At 32.9% G+C, this 24401-nt stretch overlaps 1 protein-coding gene and 2 long non-coding RNA genes across 3 annotated transcripts in view; 1 reads left to right on the top strand and 2 right to left on the bottom strand.

Annotated features, from left to right (window-relative positions):
• Positions 1-940: 940 nt before the first annotated feature.
• LOC127734891 (uncharacterized) lies at positions 941-2721 on the bottom strand. The gene is made up of 3 exons (XR_007997812.1): positions 2692-2721; positions 1930-1983; positions 941-994 (listed from the first exon to the last, which is right to left on the bottom strand). It is a non-coding gene; the product is annotated as an uncharacterized LOC127734891 (long non-coding RNA).
• A 1-nt stretch (position 2722) lies between these two features.
• On the bottom strand, positions 2723-8267 carry LOC127734885 (uncharacterized). Its single transcript, XR_007997806.1, has 3 exons — positions 8099-8267; positions 6739-6773; positions 2723-2819 (listed from the first exon to the last, which is right to left on the bottom strand). It is a non-coding gene; the product is annotated as an uncharacterized LOC127734885 (long non-coding RNA).
• A 2735-nt stretch (positions 8268-11002) lies between these two features.
• Positions 11003-24401, top strand: part of LOC127734860 (hephaestin-like) — a 29582-nt gene continuing 16183 nt past the window's right edge. Inside the window, exons 1-6 of the mRNA XM_052244905.1 lie at positions 11003-11186; positions 18733-18974; positions 19582-19764; positions 20249-20507; positions 20955-21061; positions 21466-21589. Of these exons, the coding sequence (XP_052100865.1) occupies positions 11056-11186; positions 18733-18974; positions 19582-19764; positions 20249-20507; positions 20955-21061; positions 21466-21589 (1046 nt within the window). The 5' untranslated portion in view covers positions 11003-11055. The remainder of the gene's footprint in view (positions 11187-18732; positions 18975-19581; positions 19765-20248; positions 20508-20954; positions 21062-21465; positions 21590-24401) is intronic.

Consider the following 24401-nt stretch of genomic DNA (forward strand, 5'->3'; position numbering starts at 1 on the left):
GTAACTACAGTTTCAATCTTACTTGAAATTCTTTTCATGTGTTCTCAATTTCTTTGATATTTTGAGCGGGTCCATAATTGTCACAATATGGTGTTGGACATCCATAACCTGAAACAAAAATTATTCTCTCTTTTTAATTTCACATACTTAAATCTGTTTACATTAACATTTATAAAAAAATAAATATTTTGCTTAATTACTGGTTGTTGCTCAATGTTCAGAAGCAAATATTTGATAATATTCTATACGAAGAAGCCAATATTTTATATCTGATATTTCTTTTCTAACTATCATTTCCATGCAGTATAAATGCTTTCATATAAATGAGTGCAAAATCAGTTGGAAAAATGTATGAGAAAATATATATATTAAGTCAAGTAAGTTGAATTAAGTTATAGAAGAACAACTAACATGACTAAAAACTCAACGAAATGTCTGAAATGCTGTTCTTGCAACTCATTTTTCTATTAACTTATAACCTCATGGAAAAATGCCTGAATAGTGTAATTAATAACATTAATTGAGCAAATAAACCTACCACAGCAACCCAATGACACTTCCCGTCATTAATGCACCCAATGACAGTGTCATACTGTTGTATATCGTCCTAAAAAAAGTATTGTAAAATGTTATTATTAACTTGCAAACTGATAAAAAAAAGACCGATGAAACATTAAATACATTTTATAAACAGCAATATAATACCATACACAATACAATATTTAGCATATTGTTTTATTATTTATCATTTGATAATTTACATATATCATCAATATGTTAGAATGTCTTATTATTTTGTTAAAACGTGAAAGGCGAATTGGTAATATCCAGCTTTAAGCTGTAAAAAGAGTAATCTATGTGTAAATCAAAAGCACTTATATAAAAAGAGTTTATAACAGATGATTATATAGTATTATACCTTTTTAAACTAAGTTACGCTTTTCCTCCCTTCAAAAATTGAGGTCAGAATCAGACAATCTGCACGGGACACTTTCTGGAAAACGGAAATATGTATAAAACAAATTGTGTGACAAGAACATTGGATTTATTTAACTGTTTCTATTACATCGGAACGTGAAATTATATAAGGTTTTTCTTGCCTGGTTCAATACTTCTTCAAAGTCAGTATGAAATTACCCATCAAAAATACGAGGAATAAAAGTAAATTCATTTTTCTCATAGTTAATGAGTTGTGCATATATTTCCTTAACGACAATTCCAAATGGGATATAACTCTTATAAGGAATATCCAGATAGCTTCGGTTAAATAATATATGACATCATAAGGGTGTAACGAGTAATTGAGTAAACTAATAAAATATCGCAGTAGATGTATCTACACGCAAAATCGAGATTGGGGAGGTAACTCTATTAATGAGAGTAAAAAGTCTTCGTTAGGGCAATGGCGAAAGCTCATAAGCTGTACGATATCATATAAAACAAAGTCAAAGCTACATCTGTTAAAAATAATAGCTCAACTTAAAAAAGGCGAACAAAATATAAATAATAATATCAAAATAATGATAATAATTATAATCCTTAAGTAAAGCTAAAAGTCTTTCAACCGAAAGGTAGAAAGACCTTAAATTATATAAAAGGGAAAAAATAAAAGATGATTTAGTGGAACAAATATTTCATTCTCTGCAAAAAGGGTGGTGGGTGCGAAAGTAACTTTTACAATACACAGTTTACTTTGGTGAAATTGGAAATGAATAAAAAATGCATAAAACAAGTTTAGAATGATAATTCAGATACCCTTAATGGAGGAATGGATCATGTAGAAAAAGCGAAATTAAATGAATTGATCCTGGAAGTTACAAAAAAATAAGCATGCTTTAAAGTAGCCGATGAAAAAATCAGTCAACTCTAAAATAAATGCACTGAAATATGATAAAACGGTTATTAAATAAATACTTTTAATTCGTTTACCTGTACACACTGATCCGTCCGTTTTTGCAGTACACTACAATAAAGATTAATTATCTGAAAAAAAAAAAAAAGAAAATGATAAGGTCAGATCTTTTCAATCAGTATGATACAAAGGAAACCATCAACAAAACTAAATATCACAAAGGTGAAGACATACAAGTTTGATCAAGATAACACATAACATAAAGTACCATGATTATGATATCAGTTTAAGACAGATTATTTAAAAAAATCCTTGTACATTTTATAGAACTAAATAAAATCAAAAGACCTCCAAAAACCTGAATGACTTACCTGCATTTTTTTTTGTTGTTAAATCTTTCATCAATGATTATTTCTGCTTTTCAATGGAAATAAAGTAGTGCTTACATTGTCAAATTGGTATTTAATTTTTTTTGGTATCTGTCATATTTTCTTCAATGGCAAAACAATGCATTTTAAACCAATATGCTATTAAGCCATAGTGACTATATTTCTTGGCATAAAAGAAAACACAATTACTTACAGGCCAGTAACTCTTTAAGGGGTCACAAAAATTAGCAATTTAGTGGCATCAACCAAACAATGGGTAGTTTTATTTGTCTGAAAATGCTTTACCTAATGAACCTTTTCACCAATGTCAGATTTAATTTTATTTTAGATACCCTAAGGATGATTAAGCTTACGTTTGGTTGGAATTGGTTCAGTAGTTTCAGAGGAGAGTTCAAGATCTTTGAAAACGTTTAACCTTTATTACATAAATTAAACCATTAGTACTGTTACCTGATCATTCAACTCCTCCTCAATTTTTAACCTCATTAAATCCGATACGTAAAGAACATTCCCATACACCGTACCAAACTTTTCGTCAGCATTTCCTTTCCATGAATCCCATATAGTTTCCAAAAATGCTTTAAATAAATAATCATTTTTAACAATCAAAGTAATAAAAATAATAATACCTGAAACAAATGACATCAATTAAGTTTCTTTTAAATTTTGGAATTCTACGAAAACAGAAGTGCAATCTTGTTTAGCACAGAAGATCACAATATTTGGGTAGGGTGACCAGAAGTAGCCGCAGTCAATATTATATAAACAATATGTGCCATATTATTTAAGTCTATAACCGTTTAAATTGCAAAGAGGTAATAAAGGTTTACAAGTTACAGAATGACATGAGGTAATTAATATCAACATATGTGTAGGGTTAGCAGAGTAAGTCAGAAACTATGTAGGGTGACCAGAGGTCAACCAAAGTCACTATCAGTGAAGGGCAACAAGATGTAACCAGTCAATATATTTGTAAGGTAAGCGAATGTTAACTAAGACAATATGCGTAGGGTGACCAGATTTAATCAAAGAATATATATATCTGTTTAAATGTCGCAGAGCTAGCCAAAGTTCATAACTTTGTCACCTGACTAAAGTTAACTAAAATCAATATATGTGTAAGATGACCACAGATTACAAAAGTCATTTACTATGTAAGGTGACCAAATGTAGAGAAAGTCAATAAATGGGAAGGGGTGACCAGAGGGCACCAGTCCATAAATCCGTAGGGGACAAATGTAACCCAAATCTGTATATGTGTGAACTGCCTACAAGTTAACAAGTTTGATAATTGTGCGGGGGTAACTCAGGTCAATAACTTAGTAGGAAAAGAGGTTATAAAGTCATTTTATGTGAAGGGTGACCAGAGGCAACCTAAGTCAATATATGAGTAGGGTGACCAGAGATAACCGAAGTTAATATCTGTGTTAGGTGACCAAAGGTAACCAAAGTTAATATATGTGAAAGGTGACCAGAGGGCACCAGTCAATAAATCTCTATGGCGACCAGATGTAATCTTTAATCAAAATCTATATCTATGTAAACTGCCGACAGCAAACGAAAGACAATATCTGTCACGTGTATGGCGTTAGGAAGTAACCAGTTTCAATATATATGAAGGGTGACCAAAGGTAACCATTGTTTAATCTGGAAGATATGATTTTAGTATGCACACAATTACTGCACAGAGTTTGGTAATTTTAATTTTCCAACGAAAGAAAGAGGTAGGGCCAATATGCCGAGGATTTTTTTTCACAGAAGGGCCAATTTCAAAAAGTGCCGACAGAATAAAATTTACTATAAAAACAAAAAATAAAAATGTTTTTTGATCAATATCTCGATTTACATATAGTATGATATGTGTGATCAATAGTTAATTTAACCCTAAAAAATGATGAAAATCCAATATCCGGATTTTCGGCTGTTTTTATGTGGAAAAAACAGGCAATCCCCCAAGAAGGACATTTCAAACCAAAAAAAAAGTTATGCTTTTTATGACTGTTGTTAGTCATACTACTTTTTACTTCAAAAATGAAATTGGTTTAGTGTGTCCTTATTACATAAAAAACAACTTTTTAAAGAAAAAATTGTACCATCGATAAATTGTACCGATATACCTTCTAAATAAGAATCATAATGATCAGAATCACCGTAGCTCCACCATTAGAGCACAGAACTACTAATAAATGATGAATTTGAAGAAAGGGTTCGAACCTCGCTCAGAACTTTTGCATTTTTTGTGTTGTTATATTAAATTTTAAAGTTTCTATCATATTTTTTCGGATGTTTGCTTGACTCATAGAGTCATTCGGGTTCATTTTGACTATTCAGTTAGTTTACTAGTATATAATTTTACGTGTATCAAAGAAAAATAATGTATCGCTTATTGTGTGCAATCCTATGACTGTCCATACTCTTGAATTACTTTCTATTCATGTGTTTACATTATTACGTATATCCAAGGGACAACTGCCGTCAAATTGATGTAGGTGCCTGTACATAACCAATAACACGAGAATTAATTCTATAGAAATTAAGCCTACATGTTGCGGGTGTAATATATACATAACTTAAAATAAGGCCATTGTATACAAGTTTCATAACAACAAAAAACAATTCGTCGAAACCTTTTTTGAACATGGTATTATATGTAACAAATGCAGTCAACAACAATTTTGTCGCCAAATCACAAACTGTAAAGATACTAGTACTGAAATTTTTACCACCTTCTATACACGGGTACCTAACTCATCAGAAAAATAAAACAACATAACAGAACAAATCAATTACACTACAAATCGCGATTGTAGGTAAAACATCAAGAAGCTGTTGCATCTGTATCACAACGAAGGGCCGATTTGTTAAAATTACAGAAAAGGCAATAAAACATGAAGTAGTAACACAGGGTGATCTATGACCAACTGATGTAAGATGTTCTCCGGTTTTAATTTTATATACATGTACATGTATTTTCTTGTCTTATCTTATAGACGATAAAACCTTAAAAGACCAGGACAAATACAGATATACATATTCAGAATGAGAAAATCACGATTTGAATTAGTTCGATATTATTTGGCTCCTTGACAATTTACATGGTATGGCACCTCGCATAAAGGATGTTAATAATAAAATAAAATCAATATTAAAAAACAATAGTCTTGGCCTTGTTTTTGTAGGAATACCTGTTCAAGGTATGAAAATAAATAATGTGACGTATTTTCTTGTACTATAATTAGCATCTATAGGGCTATTTAAAACATTATTTACCTATCTTATCGAATGAAACAAATCTCCGGCAAATTGGCCCTCCCTCTTTATTTTTTTGGATTCCTAGCAGTTTTATGTTATGGTTTACGTCTACTTTGAAATTTAATTGTAATTTTATTTATTTCATATCGGTTCAGAATAAGATTCTCTTATTGGATAAAAAGGGGTAATATGACATTCATTATTTTTCAGTAATAAATTCCATCCTTCATTAACAGAACAAAACGGACCAGAAAACTGGTCGTTAACGAACTTTTACATGAGAATGACAGGTGGGCGTGGTTTCCGTCTGATAATGACCGTTGAGGCGTGGTTTCTCTGTAAATGACCGTTGGGGCGTGGTTTCTCTGTTAATGACCAATGGGGCGTGGTTTCTCTGTTTAGAGAGATTTATCCATTTTTAAAACATGTTCCTTTCTTTAATATTATATTTAATTTGTTGAATTGTTTATTATTTGTTTTTGTTAATAATAAAATTAAGGAGAACTTGATTAAGTATTTATATACTGAAAAATTGCACTAAAATGAATGGGAGTATTCCTACAACTGGTCTTCACTCTCTGCCATACAAATCGTACGTCAACTACTCGAGTTCGCTTTAGGCATTTTGAATTAATGAAAATTTTCAAAACATAGTTCCTCAATGAAATAAACATAATAGTTCTTCAAAAAAAACTGGTCATTATCGTGATACATGGACTGCCCGTAGGACAGTAATATTGACTATGACAGCGATAATGACCTCGCCTTCGCGTCATTATCGCTACCTTAGTCAATACCACTGTCCTGTGAGCGGTCCAACTATTATATAAATATTAAATCCTGAATTAAAAGGATTAAGTCGATTAGAATGTGACCTTACTCTTAATACTGTTCAATGGCATTTTAATATAATTACACCAACTATATATAGCTAACAACATTACAAATGTCTACATTCATAAATACATATAAATATGTTACTGGTTGAGTTGACAAATAAAACTGTAAGATCAGCATAACATCAGAAGAAACCTTCTCAAGCTCAAGAGATAAATCATTGAAAAATATTATTAAAAGTAAATGTCATAATATGGAACCTTCTGGTACTCTTGATCAAACCTCTAAAGTAGGTAAATCCCTAACTTTGTATTGTGTAACTTTTGTCTTCCGTTTGTAAGGTGGCACTAGATCAATAGCATTTCCTTTCTTCTTGAAGATAAATATAGAATTGATTTAAAAACTTACCTTTACTTCTTTCTTTTATGACAGCTAACATTATCCTTAAAAAATATTAAAATACAGTTCATCCATTGCTTAAGTTATCTTAACATTATCAATATCATCAACTACATGTATAAGATTAGGCCGTGTTCACATTGACTTAAACTCGGTGTTGTGTTAGTGTAACTCACACATTAACTAAACATAATTGCGTTCCCATTGATAAAACTTAATGTTTACATGAAGATTTAATCAAGACTCATCTATCATCTTTGCCGAACACATAGTTCATTTGAAAAGGTCTTCCTGAATCGATCAGACGTACACACTGACAGAAATATTTGCCACTGGTCTTTATACTCAAACAGCGATTCACTTATAAATGCATTACTGAAAAAGGGGGAGGTTAATTGTTTGTTTGTGTAGTATCTGAGACTCGTTAAAATTATATTAGAAATAATATAAAAAACATTCTCCCCTCCCTTTGACAAATACTCCTTGGATAAAAAAAAATAGCACTTGATACAAACAGAAGAGATAGAAATGTAGTGATCCTTAACATAGCAATTCTTTTTCTTCGTCTGTAAGCACGCTAATGGCAATCCTACGTTTTTAATGCGTAATCGAGACATCTTTAAACTACTGCAAATCATCCAAAATGACTTTCTTAAAGGAGCAACCACTTTACTTCAAAAAAAAGGGAGAGGGGTTCTGAGTTCTCGCGCGAAAGTTTATAATTAGTTTTTTTTCGATGGTACCAATTTATATAATATTTAACATGTTTAACACTATAATGTATGGGAAAACGTTTGATTCAGAATATTTGTTCATTCTATAATTGTCTGAATGTCTCAATTTTTTTTTTAAATCTAATTGTGGAAAAATCCACCCCCCCCCCCCCCCCCCCCCTTTTTTAAAGTCAAGTGGTCGTTTATTAACTGTAGAAAGATGTTCGAAAATTTGAATTCGGTTCTACGTAATGAACATTTAAATGACATATAGTTTACGAGTGTGAACAAATCTTATGTACATGTAACTAAACAAGGTGTATAGATGTGAACAAATTTAATGTGAAACTAGCGTACATTACATTAAACCAAATGTAAACATGTTTACTGTACACGACGTTTGGTGTGAACACGGCCTTAGTGAATTATTTATTTTGTGAATTTTTTTTTATATCTACTTCTACTTAGAGTCTTAGGGTGAATATATCCTTCTAGTCTGTGATTCGAACATTTAAAAAAAACGTGTCATCACAAATGACAAATCATGCAAAATGGATGAAACAATTATTTTGCTTTGAATGACTTAATTAAACTTAATATGCTTAAGTTTGTGTTATTCATTGTATTCAATTGCTCGGTATGTTAATTTTACTTACAGATAATACAGACGGTGACAGGCTCTATGGTGTATTGCTAAATAGAAAGATGAATTGTCTATTTTAAGCTTTCTATTTTTAGACATGTGTTAGAACTACAATATTACTACACACAAGAGCACTATTTATAGGGTGACCAGTGGGCACCGTTCAGCGTAACTATTATCCTTGTGCAGACGGCACCAAGTCGTCGTCTAAGGTGACTGGTCGATTTTGCCTAAGGGACTTTCAATCTATGTTCCAACACAATGACATGCTTTTATGAACTTAAAATTATCAAACAAATTGTCGTGTGAATCTTATAGTGTTGTATATCCACTTTTGATTAAATAGAGATAGCTATATATTTGACACCCATATGCAATGGCCTGTATCTCTTTACAACTATAATACGAGATTTCTACACTACGAGTTTTTGTCAGAACTACACTGTTCTATCTCCACACTCCCATCGGACTATAATGGCTTGTTCATCTAGTTAGTTCAGAGAAACATATTTTTATAGTGTTGTATATCCACTATTTCTCAAGTATTTTTGCTGTTAAATAATTGTTATAAAAAAATAGAACTATGACTAAATGATCGTAAATGGTTTGCATGGTTTGAACTCAATTTATGACAATCTAATTGAAAACCGATCTCTCATCGCTCCCGTTTTCTGATATGTCGCTACATATATCTATGAGCAATTCTGAGCACATCCAGATGTACAGAATTGGGGATATTACAAAAATAAAAAATCCATGGTCTATCTCCAATGGAAATATAGGAATAAATTTTTAAAACCACATTGTTTGTAGTGAAATGGTCTATCTCCCAAAAAGCGGATGCTTTATTTATCTAAGTTGCTTACATGTATATTAAAAAACAATCGAACAAAAGTTATTCTTCGTGTATGCAAATTCGATTCCTATATAACTTTTTATGTCTCCGTTAAATATTTATGATATTGAGCTTTTAAACTCAGTTTAATTTAAATTTTAAAAAATGCATGAAATAATTTACCACTGGAAGTTCAACAAACATCAATGTCACCGCCTACGATTAACATATTAACCGGCGTTTTCAAGTGTTTGCCTCGCCTGTGACGAAAGTCGCAGTATGCGAGACATAGGGATTACAATCCGGCGGCGGCGGCGTTGTTAACTTTCTGTATACAGCTTTATATTTCAGAAGGTAAAAGACCTGGATGCTTCATATCTTGTATGCAGATACCTTATGTTACGAAGTTTCCGTCTGTCATATGTACATTGTCCTTGACCTCATTTTCATGGTTCAGCAACTGCCTGAAAAAAAAATCATATCTTTTTGTCATGTGAATTTCTTACATATTATGAGTAATAGGCTAACTTTATTTGGTATATAGGTTCCTTGCAACGTCTACATGTCCAGTACGTTAGGCAGGGTTCACCTGACCTCGACCTCATTTCATGGATCAGTAATTAAGGTTAAAGTTACGTGAGTATGTCCGTGTCTCAAATACTATAAGCAGTAGGTCAACTATATATGGTGTAAGGAATGATTGTAAGGGTTACGTATCAGTCTGGTATGTTTCATCTGACCTTGACCTCATTTTCATGGTTCATTGGTCAATGTTAAGTTTTTGTGTTTTGGTCTGTTTTTCAAATACTAATAGCAGTAGGTCAGCTATATTTGGTGTATGGAGTATGGAATAAATGTAAAATGTACATGTCTATCTGTCAGATTTCATCTTACCTTGACCTCATATTCATGGTTCATTGGTCAATGTTAAGTTTTCGTGTTTTGGTCTGATTTTCATTTACCATTAGCAATAGATCAACTATACTTTGTGTTTGGAATAATTGTAAGGTGTACATGTCTGTCTGACAGGATTTATCTGACCTTGATCTCATTGTCATGGATCTTTTAAAATGTAAAATTTATGTGGTGCTTGTAGTAAAACCTTTAACTTTAAGACTTTCAACATGAAATCAATGATAAGTAAAGCAGGCGAGACATTTCAGCGTGTGCACTCTTGTTTAATTGAGGGGAATTTTATTTTGTTACGGGGAGGTGAGTATACATATAATTTGTTTTTAACCTGCATTTTGATTAAAGAACAACTTAATGTGTCTAATTGCATGTTAACACGAACAACATCCAGCCACGTTCGGTTTATAATTGGCACCTATTAAACCGATTCCTTTTGAGGAAGAATGCTCTTTACATGTACAAGAACAATAGCTGTCGTGTGTCGGACGTTGACCTTTTGCATGGCAACATTTCTTTCCCTACCCAATATACCCTTCATACCCTCATATTCAAGTGGCAGAGCGAATTTACCATCCTTTATTATGATGAATTCATTAAAGGACGTTAAACTTTTTCTCGTTTTGAATATGCATGACATAATTAATCACTAGAAGTTCTAAAACATCAATCAACATGAAAGTGTGTCGCCACTTAAAGTTAACCAGTGAGGGACGTTAACCACTGAAAGTGTGCTGTCTGTTTGTTTTTTTGTATCCATCCTCATTAACCACCACCTACGACTAATATGTAACTAGCGTTTTCGAGTCTTTTATTTGAGGGGGGAGGGGGGTATTTTGCTATTGGGAGGGGAGTATGCATACAATTTGTTTTTAAATTTCATTTTGATTGAAGTACTTTATATTTATTGTTTCTAATTAATAATATGTTAACACGAATAACATCCATGCAGGGATTTCTTCATTCTGTGTAGAAAAAATGTTTGTTTGTTTGTTTTTTTCTTTTCCTCTCACTTTCTCTGTGATAGCATAATTCGTTTCCCCAATTTGTTTTGTTTATCTTTCAACTATTTCTACCGTCCAGGAAGATAAAATGTAGGTAAAGTGCATACTTTGCATTTTCGGAAATGACTTTTAAGTAGGACTTCTATCGACAACGTCAGTCAGGAAATAACATGTACACTGTACTTCGAAGTAAATTGTTTGTACAATCAGTTAAAAACCAAAATGCACGCTTTGGTTGCAGTTTTACTATTTTCTTTTTATTTCATTGAAGTAAATTCCCAACAGAAAATTTATTATATTGCAGCTGAAGAAATCTTGTGGGATTATGCTCCAAGTGGTCGGAATCTTGTATCGTAAGTTTCTCAGATTTTCTATAAAAAAAAAACTTGTATTATGCTTTTAATAATGTTTGCTTACTGTACTTTTAATATTTCTGCATAGTATAACATAATTAACTTCTTCATGTCAATTATATTGTAAATAAAATTGAGAATGGAAATGGGGAATATGTCAAAGAGACAACAACCCGACCAAAGAGCATATAACAGCCGAAGGCCACCAACGGGTCTTCAACGCAGCGAGAAAATCCCGCACCCGGAGGTGGTCCTCAGCTGGCCCCTAAATAAAATTGTGTACTGGTTCAGTGAAAATGGACGTCACACTAAACTCCAAAACATATAAAGGAACTAAAATTTAAAAAACATACAAGACTAACAAAGGCCAGACCTCAATTAAACTGATTGAAAGATTATGTCTTCATCATATGAAAATCAGGTAAAATCCCTCCCGTTAGGGGTTTAGTATCATACCAAGCTGAACTTCCGGAAACTGCACAAAGTTGAAAATGCCTCCTGACAATCATATGTGTTACACTGAAAAGGCTTGGCTCCCATGTGGACCACAGGTGCATGCCTTCTTTTTCTATCTTTAGATGAAAATGTCTTGTCACAGTAGCTGCACTTTGTGTCTAGTATGTTGTCATGTACCAGCTTTACATGGAAGTTCAGCTTTGAACGTTGAGAATATGATTTATCACACTGCAGACAATGGTGGCGTGTTCTATCCATCTGAAACATAGACAAAAAAGTCTTACATGCATGCGGTAAAAAACATAGTCAATCATAAATCTAAACCACTTATATTTACAATGTAGCCATTTCCATTGTCAATTTATATTTAGTATGAACTTCACTAAAACTATGCAAGTTACTTGCCTTTCTTTGAAGTGATTGTTGCAATTTTTGTGAATGAAATTTATGCCGCATTTATTCAGCATTGATCAATGATAAACCCCAGTTTGGGTAAAGTTATTATCATATATAATCAATATTAGATTGTGATATTCATTAGCTTTCGATAAGATAGGTTTGCACTTCCCCTCAAGCATTCATGATGTCCTCAATCAGAACCGATCCCCTCACGCACGAAATAATGAACAGTAACAGTTTTTAGATTTATTAAGACGTCTATCAACTTCTGACAGCGTGTAAGCCGCCCAAAACGACATTCAGTCCCGTGGACAGAAAAAAAAACGAAATTTGAACTTGCAGGTCTGTAATAGAAAAATCTCAAAAGTTTAATGTCAGTTTTTTCGGAAATTTCTCGTGGGACGATTGATTTTGCAGGAGTTTAACTCCATGCACAACAGTAAACGATACATGTGTCTCTTCATGAAAGCATTCACCACAGCATAGCATTCCCCGATTTGCAATATTTGATCAGTTGAATTAGAAAATTGCGATTTTAGAAATGTTCATACCTTGCGAAGCGGCGGCAATGACACCACTCAAGCATAACCGGAAAAACCTCTCACGTTTTTCATTGCAGAACCGATTGTTCTGCTTGTGTAGATTACCAGCCGATCGACACTTTGTTAAGTCACTGTAAATGTTCCATTTATAAGTTTTGAGTCAATTATGAATAACTTTAATAGTTCTTTATGCTGTTTGTCTGTGATTTAAGATTCATGACAGTAAAAGCGACATATCAGCCGTATAGGGGTTTTAGATAGGAATATTTATACCTTGACGATTAACGCTTTCGTCTATAAGACGAACATATGATATCTTTATGAAAACAAGACATTGTGTAAATATTACTAAATAAGACATTGAAGCTACGACCTAAAGTATTATCTTTATCTTTATATCAAGACAAATAAACTTACTAGAACATACTAGGATGAAACCAAATAAACCCGTGTTGACATCCTTGATAAAATCGACATCTGAATGATATAGATGGGAAATGCATCCTATAATGATATTATCAATTAAGATGTAGAAATAAAGTTCTACTTATCTTTTCTTTGCATGTCCTATATAGTATAGGTTTTGTGAATTCCATTACCTTAGTAAAGATTGAAACGATTACTATGGAACGCCACAGCTGTCTTATGTGGAACTCTGGTATTACTTTATGTTGTTTTATTATTACTTGATGATATTTTGTCTTTACTTAATATGGTTTTGACATTACGTAATGATGTTTTGATATAACTCGATATGGAATAGTCATTACTTAATGATATTTCGATATTACACGATATGGTTTCGTATTGACTTGATATAGTTTTGTCATTACTCAATATGGTTTTGTCATTACTTGATGTGGTTTCACCATTATTTAATGCGGTTGTGTCCTTAAACAATGTGGATTTAACATTACTTGATGTGAATGTGACTTAACGTTATGTAGTTGTTTCATTACATGATGTGGTTTTGTTATTTTGTAATGATGATTTGCCTATTCTTTATATGGTTTTAACATTACGTAATGATGTTTCAAAATTTGACGATTTTACACTACATGATGTGTTTGTTTCATTATTTGATGTGGTCCTGTCATTCTTTGATGTGGTGATCCCATTACTTGATGAGGTAAAACCACGTGACCAACTTGGAAAAAAATATGTTCTATTCAAGTTTTAAACAGATTTCAATATATCGTTTGTTTAATGTGCTTTGGATGGGTATCGCTATCCATTGAGTTAAAGTTCAAATTAAAGTTCGAGTGGTTGTTCAGAGTTATTTGGTATGAAAAAGGAGAACGGCAGACAATAATAAGAAAAAAAGTATTAAAAAGTTTACAGTATTTCGGACATAATTGGGATATCCCCAAATACGTTGCGCACGATGTTGGTACGAATTTCATTTGGCTATAGATTAGCATGAAAATAAATACGTAGACTGGTTAGTTCGATAAAAATATAGTGATTTTTGGTTGAATTTATTACATTAGACTTGAAAATAAAGAAAAAAGGGAACCGAAATTTAAAATATCAAGAATTATAACACTTAATTATCCCATTTTTACGCAAAAACGTAATGTCCAACGTTACATTTTGTGTGCAAAAGATCGGAGTTCCGTTTCTTTCCTACAGTATTTTTTTCTGACCATCGTAAAACTTCACAAGAGTATTGCTATTGTTATTGTTATTCGCGTGTTAAAGCAAAATCAATATCACTGAAACCGTAAACTGGAAAATGTTATTTTTGAAAACGGTCTGAAAAATGTCCAAGCATATGCAAGGTAAGCATATATCGGGTTTGCGCATTTATACCGTGAAATTGGAAAAGCTGAGAGGGAAAATATTTATGATATTTTGAAAGTTTTTTCAATTTTCTCCTGGTTCATGATATTTTTTAGCCGGAAACCATGCTTATAGTTTCTATTGCAATGACTTCAAAAAGTATAGCCATCTTGTCCCATCGAGAAAAAAAAACCGCTGTATTTTCTTTACAATTGAGGTTTTAACCGGCTGTATATTAAATAAGCATAGTTAGATCAAAGAAAATAAAACTTGGCGGTAAAAGTTTTTTTCTTTTTTCTTTTTAAACAATATAGTGTTTAACATTTTTTCGATAGGCAACAAGATGTTTATATCGTTTCAAAAAGTATAGCCTTTTTGTCCCAACGTTCGCAAAACGTAATTGATGTCATGCTCGGGTTTTTAATTTTATTTCATAATTATTTGCTTCCAGTTTAATTCGAATGAAAATAAAGATATAAGTTATAATATAACCTATGTATGATAAAGGAATTCAAAAGGAATTCAAATGTTGAACAAATGAGATTGATATAAGAAAATATCGGGATCTTATTTTTTTTTCAGCACGTTCATGACATTTGTTTTATTCAAGGAACGTTGTCTAGCTGCAAGTTTTAAATCACCAAAAGCAACATGCACATTTTTTTTGTTAATAAAATAAAATAGAGAAAACCCATTGCTGGCTATTATAACAAAACAAAGGATATGCATATGCCACAAAAATACGGAAATGAGAAAAACATGAATCCAAAATGTTTAACTACCTAGAAATTTTGCGACAAAGAAAGCATCGGGAAATGATAAAATATAGAAAGGAAACGGAAACGGAAAGAAATGCAACAAAAGGAGTGTGTATAAACATGCATTAAAAAGGGAAAATAAAATCAAAATCTAATTTATATTAAAAAGAAATCTGTATAAATTTGGAAATTAATGTATGATTCATTAATGCGAACTGCTGCCAAAAGTAAATGATCAATTATGGCCTGGAAAGACTGACAACTCCTATAAATGAATATTCATTAAAAAAAATATGTGTACGACCACTTTGAGTTTTATTTGTTAAACTATTCATTTTCAGACAAACCGAAATCGGTTACCAAACTCACAACAGTAAATTGACCTCATCAATTATAAGCTTGAACGCTTGAAACGTTCTTTGAAATCGTCGAAATCGCTTCATTATGCGGAACGTCGTGTAACGCTAAGTAGTACCAACATCGTGCGCAACGTTTAACCACTTGGTCCTGTTGTTTTTATCCTAACTTCTCAAACGGAAGCAGTCTTTTTGTAATAAATTTGTAAAATATTCCACGGAACCATGTGTCTCGCCTGATATTGCTGCTGTAAGTGTAAAAGCGTCATGTTGATCGGCTGTACATTTACCTATACATTTATCGGTAAACACAAAATTAAAAAAAAAAAGTTTTTTCTGTAGATGCTTTTTCTTGAAATTGAGGAATAACTCCTATACAAGTTTTAAAACACTTCATGGAGGTTTACAAATTTATCATGTCAAAACAGTTTAATTCGGTTTTATTTAACTAAAACAAAACTGCATGGTTTTCGACAATGAGCAAAACCCATACCCTATAGTAAGCTATAAAAGGTCCCGAAATGAAAAATGTAAAAAACTAGAAACCTAACGATCTATAGATAGATACAGAGATACTTTATTCTCTAAAAACTAAATACATGTCAAGTTTACAGAGAAACATACAATATAAATACAGATACAATAGTCGAGGTAAACAAATACAGTATGATATTCTAAAAGTACAAAATTATGATGGCATACATGTTTAGTAACATGTATAATGAAAGGTTAAACTCAATAGAAATAAAAAAAATGGAGATGGAGAGGCCGACGCCACTATCGACGACGAAATATAGGTTTGTTGTGTCTCACTGCCGCTACATTGATGTCGCAGGCTCGACACAAATCAAAAGACTTAAACTTTATATTGTTAACAAATGAAACACTTCAAATCAACTCACACAAAAGTTACAGGGAAACAGGGGGAGGGCGGCTCGGACTAAGCGACAAAGCATCAATACTATAAAATAAGAATTCTCTGAATGTTTTTTAGCGTAAATGATCATTTGAACTTATACGAATATCAATCTTTTATTTGTAATCAATTGAATTCCCTGATCTACCTCGCACTAATTGAAAAATAAAAGTTTTGGAATATCTGTATCAGTGGTCGTAACCACAATACCGTCATCGTTTCCTTGAATGTAAACTACCAAATAAAACCAAATCACTGGGTTTGTACTTTCTCGAATAACACGACGGGTGCCTTTCTGGAGCATCCGAGATCACCCCGAAGGATTTATATTACCCAGTCATACCGATCTATTGAATCAGCCAAATGAAACTGTTTTGTATGCCACCGCAACTGAAAGTTGGGGGGCATATTGTTTTACCCCTGTCCGTCCGTCCGTCCGTCCGTCCGTCCGTCCGTCCGTCTGTCCGTCCCATTATGGGTATATAGTTATTCCGCATAACTCCTCCTACAGTTTGAATCATAGGAAGTTTTCTCTTTACTGTCTGTTTGTATATATATTGAAGGTGTGCATGTGGTCAGGGTTTTTATTTTTATTATCTTTTGCTCTTTTGGGAGATAGTTGGACTTTTTTTGTCATTTTTGGAGTATAATCGGTTAAATGAGTTGAGTGCAGGGGCATCACTTTGTCTAGTTTACATTTTTTTCTCGTGTTGTGCTGTTACACAACTGTAACAGTCCGATGTAAGGTTAGGATTTAGCGCTCACATACATGTTAAACTCCGCCACGTGCACTTTCTTTATGTACCTGCCCCAAGTCAGGAGCATAAAGTTCAATTGTTGTCGTTGTATAAATGTGTGTCATTTTTTTTTTTTTGTAGATTATTTATTTATAAATAAGACCGTTTGTTTTTCCGTTTGAATTTTTTCACATGGTGCATGGTGGCCTTTTGTAGCTGACTAAATGGTGTGTTGAAGGCTGTACGGTTGCCTATATATGATTTCTTATATCCACTGCATTTAAACTCTGGTGGATAGTTGTCTCATTGTCAATCACTCCACATCTAGCTTTATTTCAACTTCTATGTTGCGTTTTGTATACTGTAACATTTTTTATCTTTTGTACGCATACCCCGGAGCCCTCTTTTCGGAAGCCCGAGCAAAAGTCTTGTTCCGCGATAGAAAATTTAATTACGAACTCATATAAGATAGCTCGAATTTCAACTCATAATCTTAATTAATCTAAATGAGACTTAAATTCGAATCTTACTCAAACTCTACCTCAAAAAGTGACTCAAATTTAATGTTGTAACTAGAACTCTACCTTTAAATGTGACTCAAACTCGAAGTCCAACTCAAAACTCAATGCTAACTAAAACTTTAATTCTAATAATGACTTGAATTCGAAATCGAAGACTTACTCAAAGTTTAACTCAAACAGTAACCCGAACTCTAATTCGATGGGTGGCCACACTCATCCAAGGCACATACAACATCGAAATCTATCTAAAAATAGAACAGGTTTTTCCGAATTGGTCACGTGATTTTACCTCATCAAGTAATGGGATAACCACATCAAAGAATGACAGGACCACATCAAATAATGAAACAAACACATCATGTAGTGTAAAATCGTCAAATTTTGAAACATCATTACGTAATGTTAAAACCATATAAAGAATAGGCAAATCATCTTTACAAAATAACAAAACCACATCATGTAATGAAACAACTACATAACGTTAAGTCACATTCATATCAAGTAATGTTAAATCCACATTGATTAATGACACAACCACATTAAATAATGGTGAAACCACATCGAGTAATGACAAAACCATATTGAGTAATGACAAAACTATATCAAGTCAATACGAAACCATATCGTGTAATATCGAAATATCATTAAGTAATGACTATTCCATATTGAGTTATATCAAAACATCATTACGTAATGTCAAAACCATATTAAGTAAAGACAAAATATCATCAAGTAATAATAAAACAACATAAAGTAATACCAGAGTTCCACATAAGACAGCTGTGGCGTTCCATAGATTACGATCACCTCCGGATTTTGGTGGTGTTCGTGTTGCTCAGTCTTTAGTTTTATATGTTGTGTTTTGTATACTGTTGTTTGTCTTTTTTTTTTTTTTTACTTTTTTTGCCATGTCGTTGTCAGTTCATTTTCGACTTACGAGTTTGAATGTCTCCTTGGTATCTTTCTCCTCTCTTTTACAGCAAGTATACTGACATCCAGATTTTTAGAATGACTGGTGCTTACCTAGATCTATGGTTGTATATATAATAATCGATAAGTTATTTCTAATTTCTTTACAGACCAACTGAGAGTGACCTCAGAGAACAGAACATAGAACAACACGTTTACAATAAAATTATCTACAAAGAATACACAGATCGATATTTCAATATCACCAAAGACTCCCAAGAATATTTAGGTTTTCTTGGACCAATTCTAAGAGTTGAAGTTGGAGATGAACTGATTGTTATTTTCAACAATACCGCATCACATAGCCTTAGTATACACCCGCACGGAGTACCTTACACTAAAGCAAATGAAGGTAATATAAACGTATCATAAAAGTCAATTTCAGTGCACATGGCAAATTTTTTTAGAATAGCTTTCGTCAATATCAAAATAAGGAGATGTGGTTCAACTGCCAGTGAAAATACCATCCACCTCGCAAAGACCAAAATACGACGGATGTCACCATACGGCCTTTTACGATTAGCAAATAGATATAAGAAGGTGTGGTATGAGTGCCAATGAGACAACTCTCCATAATCCATACAGTATAGTAAACTTTAAATTTTTCAGGATAACATTATGTGGAGTAAAGAAAAAAACTATCAGCCTGTTTCACTAGTAAACGAATATTAGTATCGAACGGTCATACAGACTAACATGTATGTGAAAGTTGAAAGAAAATCAAATTATTTTTGTACATTTGTACAACACTGATTTTTTTCCTTATTTTTGTATAAATAAAAATAAAAATCTATTTAGTCAGAATTGCATATTTATGTTGTTTTGTCTAGATTTTTGTTCAATTTGCATTAATTTCACTTCTAGCACCAGTTTATTTTGGTTCTTATCTTTCCAAATTTTCATGAATACTTGTTTTCATATTCGTACTATTTTTTTATTGTTTTTTTTTTAATCCTCAGGTAGTGCATATGATGGCCAAACCGGTGTTTCACCGGGTAGTAGCTACAGATATTCTTGGAACATTACAGAAGAGAGTGGTCCACAATTTGGGGAAGGATGCATTTCCCATCTATATCATTCAGATGTCGATTTTATCAAAGATGTCAACACGGGTTTATTTGGTTTCATCCTAGTATGTTCTAGTAAGTTTATTTGTCTTGATATAAAGATAAAGATAATAATTAAGGTCGTAGCTTCAATGTCTTATTTAGTAATATTTACACAATGTCTTGTTTTCATAAATGAATATCTTTTGATTGTTTCTGGTAAAATTATGTACAACTTTTAAAGACTCGGGAAGATTTTGAATTGGACATGTTGTATAAACACCTGTCTCTTCTTGAAGATTACAATAGTTTGACCTCTAGATGTCCTCAGAGTAAATTTTGTCGTTGGATTGTGTTGTCGTCTTATTGACCCTACATCTCTTTTTATTGATATTTGAGATGAATTTTCTACGTGAAGGAGTTGCCAATTCTATGAAAAATCCCAGTTTTTCATTTAATGCTATTCGAGCAGACACACTTATATATATATATGCGAGATAGCAAACATTATAAATACTATAGGAATAAGCCAATAGATCAATGCTGTTGATTTTCTCCATCTTTACCCTTCTTTTCTCAGAAGACAAAGTTGTGAAGAAAGACGACGATGCCTTCTTTTACTTCGGAGAAATTGACGAAAACCTGAGTCTGCTTGCTAATGAAACTAAGGACGAATCGAACACGCTTCACAACATAAATGGTTTCGTGTATGCAAATTTGCCAGATTTAACGTTCTGTGCTGGTGCCAAGACAAGATTGCATATAGCATCACTCAGTAGAACAGATGATGTCCACACTGTCAAGTTCCATGGACAATCATTTAAATTCAGAAACAAGAGGTAAAATGGAAATTTCTTATTAAGTAATAAAATATGTCTTGCTATTTCATATCTATGAATATAACAATAAAGCGTGGTAGTATTCTGAAATCTTTTCACGAAACAAAATTATCTAAAATTAACCATGATTTACGCGTATTGTTGCAGAAAATGGCAGAATTTGAATGCTTAGAAAAAAACCGAATTGACAGAACAAAAACTACAACCCAAAATAAATAAAAAGCTCAAAACCATTTCAGGAGACTGTCATTTTACTCGAACTTGATGAAGCAACGGTATATTCACTGCTATTTGTTTTGCTAACTTTAAGTTTTCATATCTTTAAATATCTAGAACAAAACGAAAAACTGCTTAAAGGTTTACATCACTATTACTATTAGGTATGTATTATGCAAGTTATTGCTTTACAAAATACTTAAGTATCAAATATTGTTTTCCCTTTTCCAGGTATGATACGCTTCCAGTATTTTCTGGTGTTTCTCTTACAGCGGAAATTGCTCCATCTGAGGAAGGAAAATGGCTGTTTTCATCAACATCTGCATATCACATTAAAGGTGAGAAATGGGTAAAAACATACACCATGATAATCGTTGAAAATTTTGCCTTTTTAAAAAATTGCATCAAGCTGCGGCGTATATTGTGCAGTAAAACTGGCATCGCTAAAGGTCAACAACTTAGATGCTTCTCCTGTTAGACTCTTAGGCACCGACGATAGCACAAGCCCAGTAGCTCAGTACTCAAGTTTGGTGTTGGTTTGAAAATACGTATGAATAGCGTAATTTATAAGGTGGCGGGGCAGATCGGTAAACGATAGATGAATGATACATGTATTGTATACCCGTTTAAATTATGTACTTTGATGATCAACTACAGGTTTTCCCTCCCTATATCTATGAATCAATTCAAATTTTTGTGACTTCCTTATTCAGTACCCATTCTCTCTTCCTCTCGTTTACAGGTGGAATGCAAGCACTGGTCACTATTAAAAAATGTGACAACCCCAGACCAATTATAGATACTTCAACAAAGATAAGAAAATATTATATTTCTGCTGAAAGCATGTCTTGGAATGGACAATTGAGGTATTGTAAATTACTAACTTTATTTTTTAATCCAGCACTTTTCGGTGTAAACTAGCATGTCAAGAGGCTGTATCGCTCAGTGTAATCTATGTCTAAGAGGAAGATGTGATTTCCTTCCTTACAGGATTTAATAAAAAAAAACTATGAACATTATTGTCGTCATATTTTTTATTTGATCAAAACCACTGAAGGTATAGCGTCCGGCTGAGATCGTTTTTTTTTTTTCGAGTGAATCGGTCTACTTTTTTCGAGTGTAGATCAGGTTTTTTCGAGTGATATTGCATGTAATCAGTTCTATTTACTGCTATTTCGCGAGTATAATTTATTTGTGACTTCATCTTATTCTGAATGCTATACATGTTTTGAGCACAAACGACGCACAATGTCCTTGTAGTTCACTTACAAATCAGTGTTTTATATTGTCAGTGTTTTTTCGAGAGCAACATTTAAAACGTCTGGGTTTTTCAACAAATGGTCCGGGTTTTTTGAAGAAAATGTGAATAAGAAAGAAGACATTCTTGGGCTTACAAACTGACTTTTTCTAGTTTTTAACTGTAATTTAGCGAAGGACAATATTGTTGGAAATTTAAAGATTTAAATTATAGTTAATACGATAAGATAATTCCTGCCTACGTCAGATGAGATATTTTTAGACTATAAAATTGAGAGAACAGACATATTTTTAGAAAATTACTGAGAGAACTGAGATATTTTTAGAAGATTTGTTAGCCAATCAGATAGGAGATATAAGGAAAGTATTAATCAGCTCATTTTTAGCTGCCAGTTCATCGTATTAGATTTTAATTTTGTTTCCTACCCGCCTTCCCCACCTTCATCTCTTTAAAAATATATATATACATGTATATGATCAACTAAATATTGGGGCTTCTTACTATTTTTTGTTCCATGTTAATTTCGGGGAAATTATTTTGTACCCCAAGTTGATTATACATCAGTATAGTAAAAATTCCAATTATTAATTATTTTATAAGTAAGCATGGGATTATTTTGCATTCTGAGCTCGACCGAAAGAGAATTAATCCAATATCGTGCTGCTGGTATCCACCGCAGCCTAGACCTTGCTGCTGGTATCCATGCACCGCAGCCGACATCCCGCTGGTGGTATCCACCGCAGCCGAAACCCCGCTGCTGGTATCCACCACAACCGAAAACCCGCTGCTGGTATCCACCGCAGCCGACACTCTGCTGCAGGTATCCACCGCAGCCGAAACCCCGCTGCTGGTATCCACCACAGCCGAAAACCCGCTGCTGGTATCCACCGCAGCCGACACTCTGCTGCAGGTATCCACCGCAGCCGACACCCTGTTGCTGGTATCCACCGCACCCTATACTTTATAGTTTATTTTTAGAAAGCCAAAACTTAGATACATTTATTGTTTACTATATTGTTATATTTTGATATGTTGTCAAGTAGTTTTAGCAATTATATAATGGAAGTAGTATAGTTTGTTTTTATTAGTTTAGATAATAAATATATATATCAATATGCTATTTTATGCTGTTTGTTGTTTTGACCTGGTTTTTTGTTAACGTATCAGTCAGTCGTCTTAAATATAATGCGAGGTTTAGAAGGGACCGGAATTACAATAGACAATAGCTTTTACTAAATGTCATTTAGAGAACACGTGTGCTTATACATATAAAATTGAACGTTTGGGATTGTTGTTGTTTGTCTTTGGTTAACCGTTTTTTTTCAAGTCACTAATACTAGCTAAAATATGTTTGTATAAAATATTCTTAATAAGTCACAAAAAACATATTACTTTGTTGATCAAATATAACCCTTTTCAATTTAATGACAACTTTCTGTTCTGAAAGCAGTTATATTATATACTTATAATCAGTATTGTTAAAATAATTGACACTGAAGAAGGCTATTTGATAAGCCGAAATATTTGTCAACACGATTTATTAACAACATCTTCGTATAATACCATCTTATATTAGTATCGTTGTGCAAATCTCTAGACTCATATAATTTTTTCCTTATCTGCACAGTATCGTCTATTCTAGACGATCCGGTACATAGTAAGTTTGCTGGTTGGTCCTTTTTATAGACTTCTATATATATTCATAAAAAGAAATATTTGTTCATAAAAAATGAATATATTTTCTTAAAAACAAATAATTGTTCATAGAAATTAAATATGTATTCCCTCGAGAGCTGCGGGGTACAGTGGAATCCGTGTACACTCCCTGTCGGGATTTATGGAGATGTGTCAATAACGTATTTATAACAATATTTACAAGGACAATGCCCACCCCAACACAAAGGGAGTGCTATGACACCAGCAAGCCTGATATTATGGTGGAGGAAGCCTAATTCATGACTCGAAGAGAACCACCGGGCTGCTCGGCGGGAACGGACAAACCGAAGAGATATCAGCAGATTGATCTCCAGGTCAAGTTGGGTGCAACTGTGACCAACCGAGGCCCCAAAATACCCATTCTTAGCTTAAACTCTGGTCTGTGTAAACCAGAGATGTGTGTGGGAATATGAAAATCATCCATCTGATGCACCGAAAATTCCGGCGCCCTGAGTCAGAATCGAACCCAGGTCCTTCAGCACTGCAGCTATCAGTCTCTTTCTTGAATAACATTTATTGCACATATTATTATCTACAATATACTACATGGAAACTTATTAACAACGTATTGTAATTTCACATATATTTTACTGAATATAAGATGTTTTTATTCAAATGATGTCTGATTCTTATGAATTTTATAGCAGTTCAAAATTACTACCTATCACCTTTAGCATGACAATTAAAATAAATTTTGTATAAAA

Source organism: Mytilus californianus, unplaced genomic scaffold (assembly GCF_021869535.1).
Source record: "Mytilus californianus isolate M0D057914Y unplaced genomic scaffold, xbMytCali1.0.p SCAF_3, whole genome shotgun sequence".
Taxonomy (NCBI): Eukaryota; Metazoa; Mollusca; class Bivalvia; order Mytilida; family Mytilidae; genus Mytilus; species Mytilus californianus.